The 24,138-nt window shown below is 45.4% G+C and overlaps 2 protein-coding genes across 2 annotated transcripts in view; both read right to left on the bottom strand.

Annotated features, from left to right (window-relative positions):
• The window catches only part of RNF149 (ring finger protein 149), a 50,145-nt gene extending 45,401 nt beyond the window's left edge, over positions 1-4,744 (bottom strand). Inside the window, exons 1-2 of the mRNA XM_014957739.1 lie at positions 4,651-4,744; positions 398-934 (exon numbers count right to left, since the gene is read on the bottom strand). Coding sequence (XP_014813225.1) covers positions 398-934; positions 4,651-4,744 — 631 coding nt within the window. The remainder of the gene's footprint in view (positions 1-397; positions 935-4,650) is intronic.
• Positions 3,159-24,083, bottom strand: CREG2 (cellular repressor of E1A-stimulated genes 2). The gene is made up of 4 exons (XM_014957737.1): positions 23,649-24,083; positions 20,540-20,709; positions 8,504-8,617; positions 3,159-6,788 (listed from the first exon to the last, which is right to left on the bottom strand). Exons 1-4 carry the CDS (start codon positions 24,081-24,083, stop codon positions 6,641-6,643), a joined length of 867 nt encoding a protein of 288 aa, XP_014813223.1. The 3' UTR covers positions 3,159-6,640.
• Positions 24,084-24,138: the final 55 nt, after the last annotated feature.

Genomic DNA, 24,138 nt, shown 5'->3' with positions numbered 1-24,138 from the left:
GGGGGGGGGGGGATAGGGGAGGAAGGGTGTACAAAGCGAAAAGGTGGCTCTAAATGTAACCGTAAACCCCGTGTGTCGTACCCCCCCACTTCTCCCTCCCAAAAAAACCAGCCTCTGACCGCAGTCTGTTACACGGCTGCCCGACCCCATGGCTTCACCGCATCTTCTTCCCCGACACCCGGGCTGTAACTCGGAAGGCAGAAGCCGGTCCCGGCTTAAGAGGAAGAGGAAACAAAAAAACCCGGCTCCTCGCACCATTTTTACGGTGATTTTCTGCCTCCCCCCCCCAATCCAAATCCCCATCCCTGTCCCTCGCCGCCCTCCCGCCCCACCGAGGCGGACCGGCGCCAGACAAAGCCACCCTCCCCGCTCCCCAAACCCGTCCCCGCTCACCCACCTAGGTGGGACATGGAGACGGTGGTGTTGCCGAAGCGGGCCTCGTTGTAGATGACCACGGCGGCCGCCCGCTTCCGCGCCGCGTTGGTGACCTTGTCCTTGAAGGTGCAGCCGCCGCGGGCCACCAGGGCGATCCAGGGCGGGGGGTCGCCCTCAGGGGAGGGCCCGCGGCCGCCGGGCGGCAGCGGCACGTCGTAATCGGTGTCGGCGGCGCAGCCTTCCATGTGGCGGGGGGAGGCGCCGCGGGGGATGCCCACCAGGCCCTGGGCGCTCTCCTTGGGCGAGCTGTCGCCGTAGCGGCCGCTCTCCGTGTTGCCCCGCACCGTGCGGTTGCTGAGGGGCTCCACGTAGGCCCGGCCGCGCGTGCGCAGCCCCGCCCCGCCGGAGGGAAGGGGCGGGGGGAGGGAGGGGGCGGGGCGAAATGAAGCTCCGCCCCCAGCGGCGGAGGCCCCGCCCCGCCCCGCTGGGGGCTGGTTTGGAGGGGGCTGAGGAATGGAGGAAGGGTGGGCAACGTGTGGGCATCGACCAGGAAAACGTGCTGGAGAAACATGCGTGGACGTAGGAGGTAAAGGTGCTGAATAAACATGATCATCTTATTGTTTTCTTTTCCATTAATTACAATTATTTGTTGCATAGCTCTTCTGAAATCATAGAATGGTTTGGGTTGGAAGGGACCTTAAAGATCATCTACTTCCAACCCCCCTGCCATGGGCAGGGACACCTCCCACTAGAGCAGGTTGCTCAAAGCCCCATCCAGCCTGGCCTTGAACACCTCCAGGGATGGGGCATCCACAGCTTCTTGAAGGTGGTGGAGCACTGGAACAGGTTGCCCAGGGAGGTGGTTGAGGCCCCATCCCTGGAGATATTCAAGGTGAGGCTCGACGAGGCCCTGGGCAACCTGGTCTAGTTGGGGGTGTCCCTGCTGACTGCGGGGGGGTCAGACTAGATGACCTTTGGAGGTCCCTTCCGGCCTGGACAATTCTATGATTCTATGATTCTCTGGACAACATGTTTAAAGCCTTTCCTGTTTTTCTTTTCATACAAGACATCTGTACCTTCTTCCAGCTTCCAGAATGGATCACCAGTTTTCACCAGCTGCCAGCCTTTTTGGGATGGCACCCAAAACTCAAACACCCAATTTTCCTTTAGAAGCCATGAAGAGTCGTGTGATCACGCCTCATTAACCTGTGCCGTCAAACAACCTCGTCAAACTTGGGTAATGTCCTTTCCTTCCTAATCACGATTATACGTTGGGGCTGATGACGCAGGCAGGGTCTAGTAGAGCCTGGAACGGTTTGTGCAGAGAGTGGCATCAGACAGAAGCCACGAGGTCAGTGAAATGCCCTATCCTGTGTTGGCACCAAGGCCAGTGTGTTCCTATTTCTGTTCCAGAGTCAGTGTTTCAATAAATAAATAGATAGAAAGGTAAATAAATAAATAGATTGCAAACCCAAAGTAGTCTTTAAAGTAACTCTTTAGCATTCTCCCAAAGTACCCGGCAGCGTTAGGTCTCTCTCCAAAGGATCCAAGCATTGCAAGAACAAGATTAAAGCAGCAAAATCAAGAAGACAGCCAAGACTGGGCAGACAAAGTAACGTGGAAGGGGCTGTGGAGAAGGAACGGGAGGGTGTGGGAACAGCACAGAAAAACTAGAGTTAATGAAGAAAAAAAAAAAGAGGATAAGGAGCAGGAGAATGTTGGATGGGAGAGGGAACATGGAGGTGGTGGCCGAGTAGATGTAGGTAAAGGGTGAGCCATGTTGAAGGATTGCACAAATTCAGTGTTTGGCAAAAAGCGGATCAAAAAAAGTGACAGTACTTTAGTGAGTCAAAAAATGATGTTCAAATGAGAATTTTTTGGTAAAAAAAAAAAAAGAAAAAGTGAAAGACACTTAGTGTAAGCAGAATAGACATCACTCCAGAAACGGGACAAAAGTAAAAAGGCTCAGTACAAAGGAAAATAACAGCTGCAGGAAATGTTCTTTTAAGAATATGGAGTCGCTGGAAATAGGAAACCGATGTTGACTGTGATTTGTGCAGGTTAGGAAACTGTTGTCACGGTCCTCACAGCGAATGCGGTCCAGCCAGTGGCAAGACAAAGACTGTGAGGCGTAAATAGGAAACACAGGCTGTTTCCTATAACCTTTATCAGATATGAAGTGGGAATTTTAGTGGGAGAGCCTGAATTTTGTTGAAAGGAGCTGGTGCGGGAAAGCAAGATGAAAAGGTAAGTTGTCAGCCCCGGCTTAAGAAAACGCGCCGGAGGAAAGTAGAGAACAGTGAACAAGCTGTAACAAGAACTTGTAAGAGCAAGGCTAGCAAGGGAAGAAATAACACTGAGGAAACTTCCAAAACACCATTAATGCACACCTGAGAGGTGAGTGCTCGGTCCCCACGTGCAGAAAAGAAGAGCAAACGTTGTTAAGAGTGACATTTAACTGCCACGGTGAAAGCAAATCTGACAGTAATGAGAAGGCGAAGGAAAGATAAAAGGTGCTTGACTAGACTTTTCTCCCCAGAGAAAAGCGAGGCTGATCTGAGTCTCACAGACTTTTCTCCCCAGAGAAAAGCGAGGCTGTGCCACAGCAGATCTGAGTCTCAGTTCCCAGGAGGATTTTGAGGGAAATTAGCTTGGTTCAGAAAAACTGGGGAAAAAAAGAAAAAAAAAGGCAGATATTCAGATGAGATAGAAATTCTAATGGCTGTCAGCAAAAGGTCAGTTACTCTGGCTAGTGCTGTATTCAAGAATATTCTAGCTGCAGCTTCCACTTTGAAATTTGTTTTATTTGTATTAATTTCTTCTCGATAGGCATTTTGTTAACAACATTCAGTATCTTTAGAAATCAAAATACATTGCAAATTGCAATACACATCCAGAAACAAGACGGGATGCATTTCGTCCACCAAAGTGATGAAAATTTCATCAGAAACAGAGCATTCTTTGGTTAAATAAGAACAGCAGTTCAAATCAGCTGCGCTTCAATCCTGTACATGCATTACATTTGCACAAATAAGCAAAAAGTGAGAACCCAAGTTTAGAACTTTGTCTTCCTTTTTTTCAGCAAGTATACAGACATGACTAAATGCATCTCTTACATATTGCAAAACCACAGTTGATGTTTTAAATAATACACGTTGCACAACAAGCTTTTTGGGAGAAGCTACAGAAATAACTAAAATACAGAACACATGGAAATAAATTACACATCAGCTGGTGGAAATGTTTAACAAATTCACAAGGGCTTATGAAGTTCTTTTATAAAAATGCGTATTTGTTCTAATAATTAAAGCACAAATAAATGGGATTTTTGCTATTGACTTGAACTGAAGCAAGATCGGACCCTTTACAGTCCCAAGGAACTATCATTTTATTATGATATCATAAAAAGAATAACATTCTTTGGGTTAAAAGCTTTAACAAACATCACTTACACGAGATGAACAATATCATTTGAGACATTTGTCAGTTTAAAGAAAAAAATGGTACTAGTATATAATTAATAATGGAAAGCCCAATTAAAGAAACTAACATCTCCTCTCTTTTTTTTTTTTCTTCTCCAGAAAATTCTACTAAAAACCTGCAGGTCATATTTTTGATGAATTTCTATAGACTTTCAAGGGCGTTTATTGTAGCTATTCCTTGGGAGAAGGAAGCCTGAAATGAGAAGAGGTGATTTAAGACGGCATTTCTCCATAAAGCCCCTTTTGTCACTTTACATGCCCTCGCCACTTCATGTTTTGAGGTTCTGTCAAGAGCCTCCCGGCAGGTCCATATAAAAAAGCTTCTTTGATGAATGCGTCAATTTACAATACAGAAGCTACTCCAATTAATCTAGGTGTGCAGGGAGACAGCCGATAGCAAGCAGGGCATTGTAAATTCAAAACCTCCCTCAGTGCACACTAACTTCTTAAACAGTTCAAGCTCTACTGAACATGGTTGATACAACCTCTTACTGCTTTAAGGCAAGAGTGTTAGTAACTTAACGGACAGGACCTAGGACCGTGTCGCTGTGACCAGGCTGTCTAAGGAGGTAAGTGAAATTGAGAGTATAGTAGCAGCAGCATTTCTAAAATTCTTCCTCTCTTCTTGTTTAAACACTAAACTTTTAGGCTGGATTTGCTTCATCTCTGTGTGTTGTGGGGCGGGGGAGAGAACAGGCAGTTCAGGTTTCTCTGGGAATAGTAGTGAACTTGGGATATTGAAACATGTAATTAAAGTTGCACAGAAACGTTAGACCTGTGGAGATTCCCTTACAGGGTCTAGTGCTCTGCCTGTTCAACTCAGTTGTAAAAGTCCCATTAATCCTAATGGGAAAAGTATCAAATCCGTAGTGGACAAAGATCTCCATGGCAAAATGACAGGAATCGAGGAGGATTTCACTTGGTGGTATTCTATAAATCTGTACAGGATGGGCCGCTTTGCTTCAGTACTACACTGAAGTGCAAGACTCAAGGGCAAACGCAAGTGGGAAAATCTGCTCATCTGCCAAAAAAAAAAAAAAAGAAAAAGGGAAATGGACTGAGGCAGGACACTTCCTCTTTTTGCATAATTACCTCTGCAAAAGACCTGCGCCGCTAACAGAGTCTCTGGCAATAAGACAAGAAAAAAAGTGCTTTGAAGTGTCTCAACAAAGTTTTTCCCCTGCATTTGTCTTCGATTCTTACGGAATATCAGGAATGGCTGCGATGCCCGGAGCCGTGAAGGGCTGAGCAGCCCCTGGTAGTTAAACCAGCACGGTGCCCAGCTCCGCTCCGGGAACGAGTCCCTCTCTCCATGCCAGAACCAAAATAAGCTCAGCTGCACTTAATTGGCTTCCAGCTGGTCAGAGCTCATGCTGCTGCCTCTGAGCTCTGCCTGAGGATTAACCTGTACGACCTCAGGTCGCTCAGCTGGGACCCAGGCTCAGGCTGGCACCCAGGGCTTGGGTGCCCTCCCAGGGATGCTGGAGGCGTCTGTGCCCCACAGGCACAGAAACCCCATCCCAATGAGTCTCTTTCTTAATGCAACGGGGAGAGCAGCCATGTAATTTGCAAACTGTGTACTGACTTGGCAGGTCAGCCGTGGGACCTGTCTTACTCTGATGCCCTTAGGAACTGCAAAATAAGTTTACCAGGACATCTAGAGAAAGGGCTGAAGGTGAATAAAATACTTTTGAACTCTTCAAATATTATCATGTGAGATGCCATAATAAATTTGTAACAAAGTTTGCTCTTTCCATGCTAGGAAAATGAGTTTTTCATGGCCTGAAATACCTACCTATATTTAGGCTTCTTTAAAAAATAAATGCATGAACAGGCCCTTTAAAACTTGATGAGGAAACAGTTAAGGGACTGGCTCCACCTCTAGACAAGATAGTGGTGGTTTACAAAAATCAGTTGCACAAATGAGTTAAAAATATAGCAGTGGCTGGAGAAGAGATGCAAAAAAATAGAAACTACAGGCTATTAAAAATACTTTTCCTGTCTCATAAAAGGAATAGGTTAGCTGAGAACATTTACTTAAATTATTCTTACAAGAATGTTTATACTTGCATTGGGATGATCCTTGTGGGGCTGATTTGGTTTGGGCCCTTAACGTGTTTAAACAGATTTGTGTTAGTAAGAGACAAGTTATACAGGAGGCATGTTGTTTTAGCTGCTTGCATTTTTTTTCTACTAAAAGAGATAATTTCCACTCAATTTCCAAGTGAAATACCAAATTCGACAATTAGGGAAAAACACATGTAGAAAATATAATTTAGCAAGTGAGGACAGCTTAGCAAAATATTTTTTTAACAACTTAAATATCTAAAGTTACAGCTATTAAGTTTATCTTAGAGTACTTACAAACCAAGAGATACCAAACAGCAGTAATATCTCCACAACACATAGAGGGTTCTGAATAGGCAATTTGCTTTTTCTGTAAATCAGAACATTATATTTAGCACATATTGTAGTTTCCCTGTGGGTGCACAGCAATAAAAGTCAAAACAAACAGATACAAAGCGTTTTTAAGCAGCGTTCAAAATGATGCATTGCTTGTTTGAAATGACACGTTTCTACATTGCAGGGTAGGGCTAGTATCCACCTCTCCTTTATAATTTGAAAGTCTGTGTCAGTTTATTTTCACTCTGCTCCCTGTAAGACAGGGCTATTTTGAAGCCTTTGGGGAAAAAAAAAATCACTGTAAAGTAACCATCCAGCATGAAATTTTAAAAGTGTTTGGAAAGGAAACTCAGAAGATCTCTATCTCAAAGCCCATTCAATCATCCTTTACTTGGAACTGCTTTTAAATATTCTTCTACTGTGATGGCAGAAACTTCTCCATACCAGCTTTGAAGCCAGATGTGCTCAATGTTCATTTTCATGAAGAACCACTCATAGCTGCGAGGCCACTTTCTTACCACCGGGTGCCTGGAAGGACAAAGAAAAGAAGACCAAAAAAAAGCAACTTTAAAAGATGTGCCAAAGCATATGCATAGTCTGCTTTTTTTTTTTTTCCTTCAGCCTAGTGCACTCAGCCAGGGTGAAACCTGAGATCTGAGAACCACCACCATTCATCTTTTTTGCCTTCCCTTGCAGCAAGGTTTATGATCTTCCACACCCCAGTCTGGTGAGAACTGCAAGGAAGGCAGCCAGTGAGCACCACCTTCCTTCCCCCATTGCAGAACCCCAACTCTAAAGGCAGATGTTGTTTGGTCTCCAAGTGAAAAAAAAAAAAAAAAAACCTGGAGGAGATTCTCTGGATGCGTGTCAGGGTTGTGCTTGTATCTGTTCAAAGGAAAAGGTGTTCTGAAAATATTACATCTTCAGTAGCAGTTGTTGTGGTACTGCCGGTGAGCCTCTTTGAGCTGCTGCCTGCTAAAGTCTTCTCATCCTCTGTCTCATTTCTTGGCCCTGCCTTCACAACTAGCTTGAAGAGATCCTCCCCACCTCTGGTCCCCAAGCCCCAGCAAGTGCCTCTGCAGAGGATGCTGTGGGATGCTTGCTCGGCAGCGGTGCAGGGAGCAGATCCAGCAGCTCGAGCTGCGGACTTCATGGGAGCAGCGTGAGGGAAGCGGTGCAAGTCGGGGCAGACCCAACCAGATGGTTGGTTTGGCAACCTCTGGCTTGAGCTGGGGTTTGCCACCATTTTCTGAGTTGTCCCTTTGAGCACCCATGACTGTGGTGTTGGGAAGTGGCTCCAGCTGCTGCTGGCGTTGGATGGGCCCTCACCGTGTCCATCTGGCTTTTGCTCCCTGACAGTGGAGCATCCGCTGCCGAGGAACTGGTGGACTCTGACTCACGTAGGAGCCTGATTCCTGCCAAGTCTGTAAAAAAGGCATGTGCGCCAATATAGCCCTCATCCATCCCTGGTCCCATTTTTGCTATTGATGGAGTTAGAGTACCACCCGATCTCCTTCCAGCAGACCACAGAGAATACCGCCTCTGGGCTGTTTTGGATCCCAGTTCATCCCAGTTTCCCCACAGCATTTGACTGACCAGGCAGGGTGCACCTGGAGGACCATCTCGGGCAGCCTGTGTGGGAGGTGTGTGACCCAGCTAAGTAATGTCCGGGCCTTTCACGCCTGTTATTCTGAAGACCCACTGGAAGTCATGGGGGCACGCCCTGGGTGTGTGCGCGTGTGGCAGGGCTGTGCTCACCTGTGTTCAAAGGTGACTGTTCTCTAAGTATTATGGCGTTGGAAAGAGCTGTCATGGTACGTCAGGAGAAGTAATTAAACCCATAAGCTCCACCCTGCAAATAGGTATAAGGGGGGGCCCTGTGGCTGAAGAGCACTACCTGTCCTAAGGCGGGGAGGAATCATTAAAGGGAACGAGTACACCCTGGATTTATGGAATCTCTCCTCGGAGCCAGGTGAAATATGTTCATAACCCTCGGATTATAAACCACGTGCTTTACCGGAGTCCAACACTGCCTAATTGCATTTCCATATTTCGTGACCTCAAGAGTTAAGAGGAGGCCGCACAGCTCTGCCTGTCGTTCCAGGCCACACAGGAGCCAACACGCCGCGTGGCTCCAAAGTAAAGATCGGGCTTGTCACTTCTCAGATTTTTCATACCAAACGGCTACATATTTGTCTCAAACTTGTGGGTTGCACCCTACTCCGTGCCTGTTACATACAGACCTGGAAAACATTGCTTGCTTGGCAAATTCCACTTCCTCCGGAGGCACCGTAACCATCTGTCCCGTGAGAGTCAGCCTGGCACACCGTGGATCCTCCGGATCAATTACATTCTTTCTGTGCACAGAGAAAAATCCTCATGTGTAATAGCTTGCTGCCTTTGTTAAAGCTTTCGGAGAAATATTAATTCCTGCTTGCATATGAAAAGCTTCAGTATTTTGTCAAGCCCTGCAGGTCTTTTCTACACCCAGCTACAACATTTTGGGGGGGGCTCTGGAAGGAAAACTCACCTGAAACAGATCTCTGCTGTAGAGATTTGCTTAATCTTATGCTCTTAAAAACTGGATCAATATATTTGACATTGTAAAAAATGTGAAAATGGCGGTTTTTCCAGACATATGTACAGACTTCAATTCAGGATTCTGAAGAGAAATAGTGATATGGTCAGTCTGTGCCTATGCCTACAAAACAAGCATGCACATGTGTATTTTTGTGGAAAAAATAAGGTCTTTTCCTTGTGTCTAGCCTAGAAACTCAATCCTTGTTCATTTTCACCCATCTTTCAACCGCTTTACACCAAAGAGACAAGTAAGGTCTATTAAAAAATATTCTCCAACTGCCTTCATCCTTCAGACCCAGACAGGGAAGGTACTTGTTGCTTTTTGGCTCTTTCTGTACAGTAATAATAAATAACTCCCATTACTGGCTGCAGGGCAACTGCTGACTCTGACATATACAATACAAGGTTATAAATCATAAGTAAATTGACCAGTCGCAAAAAAAAAGGTTGTATGAAATGATTGCAAAGGCCTGATCCTGGCAAGTGCCCCCAGTCCCACTGCCAGCAGTTTGAGGCTGCTCAGCATCTCACGGGACTCTCTCCTCACAGAATAACATAAGCCCAAAAAATGACATTAGGAAACGAAGACTGCATTTCTTCTTCTCTGTGTTTTAATCTGAAGCTGCAAATCACGGTAAATTACATCTCATCTGCGTGCAATTTTGCTTAAAGATCTTTGTTTCAGCCCTTTAGCCTTAACTGTGTGCAATCTGCAATGGCTTTTTTTTTTTTTTTTTGGTAATAATTCTCCATATGTGTCTGTTGCATGCAGGAAACATATGGGCATCCTCCTGCAGCTAATTTAACACCTGCAGATTGCCCACAGATGGTTATGAAAGACTGTGTAGCTCACTGAGTCAAGTATCTGCTTTTATAGATAGGGCCATGGACAGAGATAGGAAAGGAAGTATGGGGGGCTGATTGATACGCAGCTATGCCCAGTAAGCACTTGGCACCGGCTGGAGCCTGAGCTCCAAAGAGCCATTTGCAGTCCCATCATCTCTGAGATGGTTTCTCAGCATCCTGTTCAGCCTGGAGCAGCAGTTGTCTGAAGGGGATGTTCAGCTTAACAACCTCTGGACAAACTCCACTCATCCTCTTTTTCTTCTACCATGCTTTTGGCACGGGAGGAAGGGCAGCTGCCAAGGATCAAGCTCAAACTTTTTGTTCACATCAATAAATAATGGTCTGATTTTCTCTAGTACATTTTTTTATTATTATTATTATGAAGTAATAAATGAATGGTGCTCTGAGTACCTGAAAATCTGCATTCCCTACTCTGGCACTGGGTTTATTTCTGTTGGCATGGATTCAGAGTACAAACCTGTCTACATGGTCACCTTGGCATGCTGTAGATCCTCAACGCTAACTCCTACAGCATGCCGAAGATGGAGTTTCCCATCTGGCTTACAGTGGTCTCAAAGCATCCTGTCCTCAAACAACTCCATGTCCCGGGGACACCCGTAGCTCCTGGCGTTTCTTTTGCATAGGCTTTGGGTGTTGTGTGGCCATTCAGTGCCTGTGGTCCAACAAAAAGTTCAGCCACCAAAACATGAATAAACATGGATGAATGCAGCACACACAACTATAGGAGGAGGAGGTGAATCCCACTGACAAAGGGTGTCAGCTGGGGGTCTGCATGTCCAGCAGCCCAGGCAGTGCAGACTCACACTCTTGCAACTGTTGAACCTGGATAGCAGAGTCCCAAAGTCCATTTGAAGTGATCTCCTCATCCGTTGTTACCTTTTCTACTTGATCTTAATACTGTATCAACACCCACTCCATATGTTTATATATTTAACTTGATGATTCTTAAAAATACAGAAGGGAAGGGACTTCTCAGTAGCAAAATTTTAGTTCAGAAGATCGCTTTAAACCGTGTATCTGTGTATATGAAACCATTTCCTCCCCAGCCTAACAGTATTATAAAACAACCGAAGAGCAAGAGCCTTCCTTGGGCATAGCTCCTAGGTAAGATGTTGTTAATTACTTTCAGGGGAGAAATTACTTTCAGGGGGGAATCAGAAAGGGATTGTTAGTAAAGGCTGGCTGCATCACACAGAGCGGATCAAAGTGAGAGATTTGGGTGTGATCAGGAGCAGTGGGAGATTTTGGTCTGACACCTTCTCAAATTACAATTATTTGATCTTTTTGTGCAAGTCCATGTTTATTCTAAAAGCATACTCATTGATTCTGAGTAGGCAATGGACCTGATGTTGCTGTGGTTAAGCTATGAGTCCTGCCTGCCTTTGCTGAGACGTTTTTGCCTGATAGGACTAGTGTCAGATGTGACTCTTCCTTGATTTACAGGAAAAACTGCTCTCCACATATTTGGCTGACAACAAAACCCACACACTGTACATCCATATCTAGAATGGTTTTCTTTCTGTGTTTTTCCCTGGCTCCTTCTTCTGTTTGCAGTTTTCTCTATGTACTTGTGAGTCAGGGTGTTACGCTGATCAACACACACAATACTATCTTCCCAGTAAAAGTTATTCAAACTGAATTTTACATGTTGGAATAATATTCTGGATAGCTGGAGGGTCAGTTTGTTTTTCTGGGAAATGAGGTGAACATTATTTGTTGAGATTATGTTAGATGAAGTTTTGGAAGAACTGAACAGGGCAATGATACATTCGAGTTCAGTAATGCCCTGTTATCCCTTTGTTGGCTTTGCTTTTAGCGCTGCCTCTTATCATGGGTTTTCTATTTCAGAACAGGAGCCTTGTATTCTAATCATATGTTAGCGTTAGTATTTTCTTTATCAAAGGAGCCCTTCATATTCTGAAGTAAATCTGTTTCAGCATCATTTTTGGCATAGTATTTCCCTAATGATGTATGATTACTTTTACACTTTTTAAGACATCAAAAATGACTAAACTTACAGCTATGAATTCTAACTCCATTGTGAACAGGCCTTGAATCTTCAGTGGTGTTACCAGTGCAACTAATGTAAATCCAGGCTTTGCTTCTTAGAAGTAAAGGGATATAGCTGGGATAAATCTCATATTTTCACTAAAGATAATAAAGGGATACCAGGGATAAATAGGTATATTTACTGTATACCTCCTCCCTCACATCTGTAGAGGTGTAGTCATGCTTTCGCTAGTCATGTCTTGCCTTCTGTATAAATAAACACATACTCAGCTCTCAGTCCTTGGGTTCCTTTTATCTTCGTTGGCACAAGAACAATTAGGTGCGGAGGAGCAGCTTTATGTAACATTTGTGTGCTGCTGACTGGGGATGAGGAGGAGGCAGAGCCAGGGGGAGAGACAGTAACACTCTCTCTCTGTCCAGGAAACCCAAGGTGCCTTCTCAGGCCCTGTCTTCACCAGAATCAGGTCCTCTGTCTCCCTGGAGAGGAATTCCCAAAGGTGATGGCACAGTATGAACTGATGGGAAGAGAAGAAAGCAGGGAACTGCAGAAGGAGACCAAGCAATGGGGAACACATTTATCTTTTTATGCTTATGTAAAATACATACACCTTGTTGCAGAAATTGAGGGATGCCAGATTAATATGGAAGAAGATTCTATTCATGCATTTTATAAGAACATAGTGCATTAAGAGAGATTATCTTAATTATTTATCTGATTTGTGAAGAGAGAAGAATTGATTGTCTCCATTCCTCTGCTTACAGTGGGAAAACTAAGTATGCGGAGTTTGACCCAGCCCAGCCAGTTGTCTCTTCCAAGTCTGTAAGATGAGGTCATGAGCTGCATCCACGTACAAAGGTGCCAGCTTCACTGACCCTAAGGAGAAGCCTGTGTCCAAGTGAAATAAGTTTCCCAACAGCGATGCAATGCCACGAAGCACACTGCTGATGGACACGTGCCACTTCTTTCACTGCATACCACTTCCGCACTTTCTGGGTCATGGTTCAAGAGTGGTTCAGAGTAAAGAGTGCCACCTACTCATTAAATTGTTTACTACACTAGCCATCGTTTGGACTTTAATTAGAAGCTTCCTATACAACAACTAGCCAAGTCCAGATCTGATGAACCCACAGTTCAGGCTGATGCGGTTGTATTGGCACACAAGGTGACAAAGTTGGGACTTTGTTAGGATTCCCTTTTGCAGTTGAGATCTCTGTTTTGACTGGTGATGCTCTGTCTCCTGGTTTCTGACCAAAATTATCCCTGGGGTATCATCTTAATTCTTAGTCTCAGCAGTCCATTAGTGAGGTGAAACAGATTTGGCACAGATCAGCAGTAAAGGCAAAACAGGAGTTTGGGAGGCATCTGGTAAGGAGAACCAGGTGTCCCCGAGAAGGAATCAGTAGGAGAAAGGCAGCTAATGCTCCAGGGACTGGGAGAGGAAGCAGACATCTATGGAGGGGAATATCTCTTTTTCTTCTTCCCCAGCCTCCTTTTTCCCACAGAGAAGCTGTTATCCTTCTCCTCCACTCCCCTGAGAAGACAGGACCTTCCATCCTCCCTGTCAGGACCCATAAATCCTCCCCATCTGCCCTGAACACAGTTCTCCCTGCCCTGTGAGAAAGCACTGCTTTTACCCTTCTACCTCTTGAGCAGAATGTAAGAGAAAACATGTTGGGAAAGAGCTTTCTCCTACTGCAGAAAAGGAGAGTCAGAGAGCCAAGAAGAAAGCCCCAGAGAACAGGTTTCATACTTTTTTTTTTTTTTTTCTACTTTAGAGCATGCAGCTCACGTGTGGCGTAAGGGCAATAACAACTGTCTCCACACATCCTAACCCTCCCATGGTGGCAGCAGCAGCCATACAAAGCCATGCAATTAGGAGGTGGTGATAGGCTGCTGGAACAGCTCATCCTTGCCACCTTGACACAAGGTAGGCACCCTGTCACCCTGCGCAGGGCTCCTCTTCACCTAGCCCCAAACTGGGCGTGAGGTGAAGACTTGGAGTTGTTTTCCAGTATATACAATACATGATAGAATTTCTTGTGCCCTAAAATCCACAGACAGGAGGGGAGGAAATGCTGTGTCCTCAGAGAATTAAAGTGCTTGTAATTTTGATTCATTAATGTGATTAATTTTGAAAAGCAAGTTATCCTCCTCATACATTTTGTTTGCGCGCCGCTAACTACCGGAGCCTCTGAAGCAGAAAGAATGTATTGGTGCTGCTAATCTGCGTGGCACGAACGTCAAACAAAATCTCTGCTGAAAGCAATTTCATAATCTGAAAAGCTGTTGCTGGCCTTCAGCTGGATACGGCTGGGCAGTTTTGCCCTGCCCTGCTCTGATTTTGACATGAATTTCTTTATCAGCCGTGTTTGAGAGCCAGTAAAGATCGTTAAAAGACATCTTTGCTTTTGCTTCTGGAAGAGCAAGTCTTCTGTTCTGAATCTGAAGTCAGGCTTGGGAGCTGAAGAGTATTGGTACAATGGCTCTTCTGCGTCCAAGTGAGCCTGTATTCATAGTATGCCTGTTTTGGGGTCTCAAATAATTTCACTCTTCCTAGAAGATAATCCTTCCTAAAATGTTTTAATCACAATTTGTTAAGTGAAGTCAGTCTGTTTGTCTGTTTTCATTGACAATAACAACTCACTTATTTAGCTGAATTCTATGTTTCAGACAGGAAACTTTTATATAGTTTAACCATAGACAATTCAAAGGGGAAAAAAAAGAATCACAGCATCAACTATTTCTGTAAACAGACTCAGAGAAATATATACTACTTCAATGGAAAGGGATTTTGGGAAGTTGGTTATTTAAGAATACAGGAAAAAAGAGTAATTTAGAGCTATATTGTGTGCATTGGGTCATGATGATAGCAGGTTTCATGTTTGACTTTCTAATTTGGTATCATCCTGATTTTTTAAATACAGATTTTTCAGGAACAGCTACTGGCATAATTATTTGCATATGACTAAAAAGGGCCAATATAAATACCAGAACTAGAAATGTGTCTGTGCCACAAAACTGTGAGGTGGATCTCAGAAATTGAGGGATGTCTCGATTCAGCCTTTGTCTTCTGCGTGCGTCATTTGTGTGAAGATGCAGTGCCAAATTTCTTTGTTATATTCATCCTCGTATTAACAGACAGTGACTCAACAAACCCAAGGGTAGCTATGGCCTCAAGTTAGGTCAGGGGAGATTTAGGATGGATATTAGGAAAATTTTTTTCACTGGAAGTGTTGTCAAACATTGAAACAGGCTGCCCGGGGAAGTGGTGGAATCGCCATCCCTGAAGGTATTTAAAAGACGGGTAGATGTAGTGTTTAGGGATATGGTTTAGTGGTGGTTTTGGCAGCATTGGTTGGACTCGATGATCTTAAACGTCCCTTCCAATCTAAACAATTCTATATATTGGATGGCCAACTGACATGTCAAAGGTTGTGCCTACCACCCATGGCAATCTCTCAGGGTTGCCCAGGAAAGCAGTTGGCAGTTTATGCACGCTGCCGATCAACCACCCTAACCCACTGAATTACTCTCCTATTCCCATGGCCTGCTGGTATCCAGAAGTGCTGGAGATGCTCAGTGCTTCCCATCTGCCTTTTCAATGCAGAGTTTAGGAAACCTACGGAGCCAGCTTATATCCACTGAAGATGTCTGCCTGGTTGTGCCGATCTGCTACCTCAAGCAGTGATGAGCATGGTGGGCAAAATGGCTCTGATGGAGCCACCTCGATGAAGGCCATAAACCAGGAGAAGAACTCGGGTCTCTCAAAATCATTCAGAGTCTGCAGTGTGGATTTGAAACACCATCCTCCAAACTAAGAGCAAAGGAAAACAAACGCATGGACTGACCCCATTGCTGCTTTTCTTCCTTTTTCCTTTGTGTGAAAACCAGTTCACGGCAGCCGTGTGACTGCTCCTTCTCTAAGAAAGCTGCAGTTGGTCCCTATGAATGTGCTGGACCTGATGTCAAGGAGGTGACACACGTTTAAAATTAATTGCCTGTTTTCCAGACTGCAGCTGTAACGAGGCAGGCCCAGGAGCTTACTTGGAAAGGGAGATCCTCTGAGCAGCCTGTGTCTTGGGAAAAGCGTTTAGAACAATGGCTGCTCTATTCTTTAATGTCGGGCTCCGTCTTGCTCCCTCTGAAAGCTCTAAGAATGGGACTCAATCTTTTCAGCTTGTCTGTGGCACAGACATGCCAGCTTAAGTCTATTTATAGCCCTGAACCATTTAATTTTTCTTGCCTCCATTATCCATTTATCAGCCTTCAGATAGGATGCAGTCTCGTTACCAACGACCGCTTTCTGTAGCCTGGCCATCTGAGAGCCTCCTCAGAGAAGTGCAGCCTGTCCCCCTCTGGGAAATGGCAGTCTCTAGGTCAGAGATGAGGAATCCAGACTGTAGCTGCAACATTATAATGTCTTGCAATTAGTGCCTATTCAGATGCCTTGCAGCTCTCTTTTCTTTCATTATTTAATGTTGTTTCTCTTATACGTTTAGGCTTTTCAAATTTTCTCTCCAGCTGGTTAAATATTAAGGCTGGAGCACCAGAAAGGCCATTCTGTGTTCCTCACAGCCCTGAAAGTGAAAATATTTATTGTCATGGTTTGAAACTTGAGTCTGTTCTGAAACAAAACAAATGAAATTTGCTATTAAATAAATTTAATATCAAACTGATGTACATGTACACAAGTCACTTGATACTCATTAGATACAAGAAGACTATTGAAATGTCAGCTATGTTTTCTTTCTAAAGGCCAGAGCTTTCTTTTTGCGTGCAATAGGTCAGAAGCATTTTTCAGGAGAGTGCCAAATACTCCCAGGAGCATTGACTACCGGCATCGACCAGCTTTCACATTTATTTTAATTCTTTCAACTCAGAGCAAGTTAATAATGAAATTCTAATAAAATTCCACATGAGAACCAGCTACAGACACATTGCCGGCATACAAGGACATGAGCTTCCTCACGTAGAGCATTATTCATTTAGCTATTTTGTATAATTATTTTGAAACCAAAACAATGATGCCCTTGGCTGAGAGAACTTTTGGTTCTACAACCATCTATAAATGACACTTTGCAAAGGAAATCCCACAGATACCATCTTAATACAGATCCCATCTTCAGTGCTTAGTGACACGGTTTAATGGTGGCTTTTTATCAGAGTTAGGTTAATGGTTGGACTAAATGATCTTAAAGGTCCCTTCCAACCTAGGCAATTCTATGAGTCTGTGATTCTAATACTAACAGGACTTGAGGTCTTTCGCAGTAAGAGGTCTTGTCTGTCATATAGTGTGAGTAAAGAAGAGGAAGAAGCCTGCTAGACAAAACCCAAGCCAGCACGTAAAGCTCTGCACGAAGGATGCTAGGTGCTGTTTGCATGGCACGGCCTGGCTATCTCAGCAGGTAGAGCCCACCCCAAAGGGATGCTTGGGCTGCCCTTGGGTGGCAGGGGTAGCCAGCTGGCCATGTCACCAGTGCTGCAGGCAGTGATGGGGACAAGGCAACCCCACACACTGGCAGTGGGGCCTAGACACCCTTGTTTTTTTCTTCATTGCCGCGCTGCCCGCAGAAGTCCTCCGTACAGGGCTGCAGTTTAAAACTTTGCTAGTTTAAAACGTGAAAATCAACCACAGGTTAAAATGGAAACTCATTTCTGACCCTGGTTACAGGGGAAAGGGGAAAAAAAAATTAAAGTCCCGGTGCCCACATGTGTCCTGGCTGTGAGAGAGCCCCAAAGCTTGCTGACGTTCTCCTAGCTATCGTCAAAAACACAAACTGCAGCTCAACAAATGCCCCAGCTTCTCGTTCCCCGTATCGCTTGTTCTTTGCACTAATGCCAACCAACATCTGTTCCAGATAAGAACTCCAGAAATAATGAAAAACAAACTGAATGTAAGAGCAAAATAAATAATGCAAGGAGCGCGGATCAGACTCTGAATCTGTGTACTCAATTCAGTAGTAAGCTCAATATTTAGAGTACGGTTACATGCTAAAATGGGGAATGTCCTATTTTCCTCTACCTTCTTCCTTCCCCTCTCTTTTGCAACTCCTCTGGCTCTTGGGGAACTGATTCAAGTTACCAACCCAGTAGGAATCTAACGAAAAAAGAAAAGGAAAGAGGTTTCTGCTGGGTTACTGAGCTAAAATAGTCCCACCATATGGTCAGCTGAAGGGGGGCAGGGAGGGGGGCTGGGATTTCATGGCCAGGAGCAGCAGCGGCCATGGGAAGAAAGGAATAAGAACTGGCAGAAAACCTTATTCTCATCATCAGGTTAATTTTCTTCAGATTTATGTTTTAACTCAGGGTTGGGCCAAGTCCAGAACTGATGGAGGAGGGGCAGGACGTGGCACACCATGAGACTGGTGGTGGGGAGGGAGAGTAGGGACGTGACAACTGGTAATTAGTTTGGCCTGAGCTGTCTTGGAAATCCAGGTTTAGGTCCTTGGTGGTGCCCAGAGAGCTCTTCTTGCCAGAGAGCACAGTCTCAGGCTGTGCAGGGGTCTAGAGAGTCGAGTGACAGAATTCAGGTTGCCCTGGCTGCAAGACAAACAGCAGCACCTTCTGGCACATGAAACAAAAGGGCGGTGGTTTGGAAATTAATAGTTACTTAATAGAAAGAGAGCAAATATATATTCTCAAAGGGTTGTGATGTATATGAATTTCATATTTCTATAAATCATGCAGCATTTCTCTTTTGTTGGTGAATTGGCACTTTCCAAACAGGTGAAACAGGCGGTGACGTTGCTGAAACATGAAAGGCAAAGTCTTTCAAGGGTGGATTTTTAAAGTCAGGGATGAAAGGCCACACTTAAGTGCCTAAATAGGTGTGCAGTTTTCAGAAGTGCTCAACGCCAGAAGTTATCATCAATGGAAGCTGCTCTGAGTCTTGAGCCTCTGAAAATAGGGCATTGGGTAGGTGCTAGGACACTGGGCTTAACATACATTTTTAAGCACTTGGTCTGGATATGCAGCTCGCTATTTGATTGAATCAAAATGCTTAGAAAGCAGCAATAAGTTCTATTAGCCTGCTACGAAATAACTTTTGTTGTTAAGTAAACTTAACATTTACTTAAATTTGAAATTATTGATTCAAAGTATTTAATGCAATAATTTTAAGGAACAAGCAGAACCATTCTGGTCTTAACTGCACCACTCTGTTGACCTTCTCAAGCATTCAAAGCTGAATTGCCTTAACAAATGTTGCGATAGAAGCTTCCTATTAGATGTCTGACGTTGCAAGAGGATGCCATGATTTCCATTCTTTGGGAATAGGATGTCAGCCTGAAATCACTTGTGCTGCTTAGGACTAAGAAACATTTCATTCTGCCGCCATATAACTCTTAAGAAAACAGAATGTTCTGGAGGCAGCTGTGGGCAAGTACAACAGTAATGTGATTCATATTTGCCATTGTTTTTTCCAGTGCTGTTCCCAGCTTGAGAGGCAGGATGATGCCCAAGGCAATCCCCAGCTGGGAAAATCTGGGATCCAGTTCTTAAGACAAACCTCCCCCAAAGAAGACTTTAAGTTGGGGTAAGAACTTTTAGTCCTGCTTCTTTCTGAAGCAGCCTGAAATTACCAGTTCTTCTCTCTTTCTCTCTCTCCTTGGAATATCAGCTAAGATCTGCTTTGGTAAGAGAGTCCTGTCTGACACAATTTCGGTGTCGTGTACCTCGTCACGTAAAGAGGCCTTTGGAAACGCTTCACACACGGGTGACCCAGCCAAGTTTGCCACTTGTTTGACTGTAAACAAACATATGGCAGAGATACGTCTTTTTCAAGGAGACAAGCATGGAGGGAAAGACTGAATCATCTTTGAGTCTACATACATACATTTTACACATGTAAAGATTCAGTGATCTGGAGTTATTCATTGTACACATGATTAGGAAGAAAGAAGCCAACTCACGGCCATCTCTAGAGAGACAAACCTGGGGCTGGCTGTAGATCAGTAAATCTCAGACCCGCCTTCGTTTATGTGGGGGATCATTGACTGACTGACTGTGAAACACAAGGTGCCAAAAATTTGTGGTGATATCATATTCAGTCGTACCCTCTGAAGAGGTGGAAATTAGACTGAGTGGCATGGTCCTGAGTGTACAACTTGTGAACTGAGAGCCTGAGATCCCCTTATAGACCCTAGAGAGAGAAAGCCCTGTCAAGGCAATCAGCAGGGCCTCCAGAGCTGCCCAGCAGAGCAAGGGGGTCTGCTTCACTGTGACTTGGATAGCCCTTGAAACAATATGGACTCTATTGACTTCAAGCTGGAGGGGAACAGATTTAGACTGGAGATTAGGAGAGGGTTCTTCACTGTGAGGGTGGTGGAGCACTGGAACAGGTTGCCCAGGGAGGTGGTTGAGGCCCCATCCCTGGAGATATTCAAGGAGAGGCTCGATGAGGCCCTGGGCAACCTGGTCTAGTTGTGGGTGTCCCTGCTGACTGTGGGGAGGTCGGACTAGATGACCTTTGGAGGTCCCTTCCGGCCTGGGCAATTCTATGATTCTGTGACTAGATTGTCATGGCCCATAATGAGATCTTGAACATCTAGATTTTATCTGGCGCCTCCAAGAAGAGATTAAAATTTAGGTATGTTAATGTGAGAGCTGAAAGCCACTGCAGCTGCTGATGCTACAATACACTTCAATGGCACTTTACCATGCTTTACTGGGGCAACTTATTGCAAAACAAAGCTAAGGAGAAGCTTGTAGCTGATAGTGAGAGCCAAAAATAAATGCAGGTCATTGAAGGTGGGATCTAGCATTTTGTTCTGTGGAGTCTGTTCTCACTGAGGGTGGTGGTGGGCAGATAAAACTCTGTTACCTGCAGAAATTTCCGTCTGCCTCTGGCAGGGTCAGAGAAGCCACGGGATTCTTCAGGAGATCTGCCACAGTGTTATCCTTCGGCGTCACGTAAAAGAAAGGGATTCCAGTGCTATTGTTGACAGGACCATCACTGAGAAGTAAACAGTTCCCGTAGGGCATACCTTGGATCTGCAAAATCCAAATAAGCAACTGGTTACAGCTTTGCACATAGATGCTTTACAAAATTGGGAATTCCCTCAAGGTCTCTAGCAGAGAGGACAGCAACCCCCAGTCTCCCGCTTTACGTTGTCACCGAGAGACAGACTTGCTTCTAAATTGAATCTATCATGCTTCTGTGAAAACAGATCTCTCCTCTATTTCTTCTTTCCAGCCCTGTCCATGACAGTATAGAGAACATTTTCTCTTCCACCAAATTAAAAATGTTCAAGTGCATTAGAATCAATGCCATCAGCGTCAAGCAATGTTCATTCCAAAACAGTGCTGATAACCTTTTCTCAAAGCCAAGAGGATACAGAGCCTAATTTAGCTTTGATTCAGCCTGCTTTTTACGCTAATTTTGCCTCCCCTTTTGGCCTTGATTTGCAACGTGATTGCCGTGGTTTGCCAAGAGAGAGGGGAAAGGGTTCTAGCTAGAATTGTATTTAAAGTCAAGCTGGACGTCAGCTCAGCTGCCTGGGCAGGAACCTCAGCTCTGGGGGGGGTAGGACTCAGCCACCAAGCCAGCTGGAGACAACCTCCCTCCCGTGCCGGAGGAGGGACACCAGGGAGCCAAGTTTTCTCCTGTACACTGACTCGTGTACACACAGTGGATGTAACGCATGCAAAAATGTCCTTTAATATTCTCCACAGTGCTCTGTACTCTTACCATGCTTTTCATCCCCATTATAAATCGCAATGACAGATACTTAATGAATGACCGTGTTTTTTTCATGTCTTCAGATATTTCTTTCCTCATGGCCAATTAGATGTTAAATAGTAAAATTACCAGTCAATACATTCATTCAATGTAACCGGTAAATCCTTTACAGCAAAATCAAATTAAGTACGAATAGGTAATAAGAAAACTCTGGACGATGTTATTACCTGGGTTGCATGCTTTCTGATTTTTAATGTTTATACGCCTTTAAAATTTTAATGCTTATAGTGCTTATAAAGAGTCCTTGTTAGCATTCCTTAGAAGGAATGCTTTAATGAAGCTACGTAACTTAAAAACTAAAAATACTTGTTTATTACTAAGAGTTACAATGAAAAAAAAAAAAAAGCAGCTGTCAGTAATACTGCAGGCCATGTTTTCATTGCCTAAAATGCTCAGTCTGTCACGCCTGGTTTATGTTACAGTGGATTCTCAAAAAGAATTGCTGCCACAGGCAGCACAATTTAGCATTCAGAGCAGCAACATCCCCCTCATCAATTCCAAATTTTATTATGAATCCGATTTTTCTGTATTACCTCTGTGTTGTAACTAGAAACAGCTAACTGCAGACTGTATTACGGCTGTAATTCCACTGAGGGTTTCTGGCGAGAGCATAAACCAGAAGAGTTAAGATCATATGATTTAATAGGATTTCCAACAATCTGATGTAGAATTACAGGCCTCGTGTGTGCACATATATATTTATTTAATGGTGTCTTTTTTTAAGCTGTTACTTTGTTTTTCACAATAACATGAACTGCCACTAACTCAGCCAAGCTTTCGGAAGATTAATGTGCTTCTAACTTTGTCTATTTTTTAAATTCTAAATTAATTAATATGTGAATGCTTTCAAGAGAAGATTAAAGCTGGGTATTTTCTTGGGTTCTATTTTTCCTTTTCCTTTTGTCCGAGTGGCGTCAGATGCTGTACCTAATTCCAAGCTTTCATTTGAAAAGGGGAAAAAGGTTAAAGCTGGGAAAAATAATGACCCCGATTCTCTAGTGCAGCCCAGCTATTTTTGCTTAATGCTTCTTTCTGATGGAGAAATCGTCCTTTAAGCCGCTATAACTGGACGGCTGCGGGAGGGACAGATTTGGTGGTGGCCCAGCAGACTCTCCTCTTCCTCCTCCTCCTCCTCCGGCCTCTCTCCCACTGGCCAGTGACAGCCAGAGCCCAGGGGACTCATGGGGGGCTCGGACCCCTCTCAGCCCCCGGGGCAGGGACGGGGGCGGGCAGCGTGGCCGGGAGCGGGCTGGGGGATGCTCCTGGGAGTGAAAAAGCCTCTCTCCAAAGAAAAAACCAACCTAAAAGCAACAGAATCACAGAATCTTCTAGGTTGGAAAGGACCTTAAAGATCATCTTGTCCAACTGTCAACCTAACTGACAAAAATAGACACCCACACAACAAACAAGAAGCATCCATCACTAAACCATACCTCCCAGCACTACATCAACCTGTCTTTTGAACACCTCCAGGGATGGTGCCTCAACCACTTCCCTGGGCAGCCCATTCCAATGTCTGATAACCCTTTCAGTGAAAAAATTTTTCCTAATATCCAGCCTGAACCTCCCCTGGCGTAACTTGAGGCCATTTCCTCTAGTCCTGCCTGTGACTTGAGAGAAGAGACCGACCCCCACCTCTCTACCCCCTCCTTTCAGGTAGTTGTAGAGAGCAATAAGGTCTCCCCTCAGCCTCCTCTTCTCCAGGCTGAACAACCCCAGCTCCCTCAGCCTCTCCTCATAAGACTTGTGCTCCAGACCCTTCACCAGCTTCGTTGCCCTTCTCTGGACCCACTCCAGCACCTCAATGTCTTTTTTGACACAGTACTCGAGGTGGGGCCTCACCAGTGCCGAGTACAGGGGGACGATCACCTCTCACGTTGTCTCTCAGGTTCTGCCTTAAAGATTTTGCCTTTTCTGTGCCTCTTTGGTGTGTTTTTTTGTTGTTTTTTTTGGGTTTGGTTTGTTTTTTTTTAACGTGCCTCCCTTACACTACTCCAACCAGGATTTCTCTTCCCAGAAAAAGAGTTTTTACTCTTTTTCCCCGCGCATTTGGTGGCTGCTGGCACCGGCGGGACGGACCGCACCGCCGCTCCCGGCGGCAGGGGGTGTCGATGCTCGGTAGCAGCTCACGGGTGACCGCGGCAGGCCGTGGGACCGGGAATGGGGGGGGGACGGGAGATGGGCACCGTACCTTTCCTTGCGCGGCCCGCGTAGCCACGAAGCCCCAGGTGTTGTAGCGGGCGAGGAAGCGGGCGGTCCCGGCGCGTCCCGCCGCCGCCCCGCCGCCCTCCCGTCGGTAGGAGAACATCCTGGAGGGGGCGGCCCCTTGCCCCGGCCTCCTCGCCGCCGGCCCGGAGCCCAGGGCCGCATCCTCCCGGTAAGCCGAGGCCGGGTAGCTCTGCTTCCAGAGGCCGCCCGTCTCCTCCAGCAAGGCGGGGAGGGTCTCCTCGGTGGAGGAGCTGTGCAGCTCGTCGGCCGCCGGCCCCCCCTCGGGCAGGGGCCAGGACACCGAGCTGACCACCACGTAGCCCCCCGCGCCGCCCCACAGCAGGCACCACCACCATGCCGACAGCCACCACCACCCCCCCGCCGCCAGCCGCCACCGCCGCGGCCGCCCCGCCGACATCTTCTGCGGCACCGCACCGCGCCCGCAGCACCCTCCCGCGGCCGCCGCCCGCCCC

The sequence above is a fragment of the Calidris pugnax genome, unplaced genomic scaffold (assembly GCF_001431845.1).
Source record: "Calidris pugnax isolate Ruff unplaced genomic scaffold, ASM143184v1 scaffold303, whole genome shotgun sequence".
NCBI classification, from domain to species: Eukaryota; Metazoa; Chordata; class Aves; order Charadriiformes; family Scolopacidae; genus Calidris; species Calidris pugnax.
This window is presented reverse-complemented; position numbering and strand designations above follow the sequence as displayed.

Bases quoted from the DNA above. Each gene is read 5' to 3' on its own strand.
- CREG2 (XM_014957737.1), bottom strand. From the start codon at position 24,083: ATGTCGGCGGGGCGGCCGCGGCGGTGGCGGCTGGCGGCGGGGGGGTGG. The intron at 20,710-23,648 runs GTACGGTGCCCA...TGGATTTTGCAG, and splicing joins CGCGGGCCGCGCAAGGAAAG to ATCCAAGGTATGCCCTACGG. The intron at 8,618-20,539 runs GTAACAGAGTTT...CTCTGTGCACAG, and splicing joins GCAGACGGAAATTTCTGCAG to AAAGAATGTAATTGATCCGG.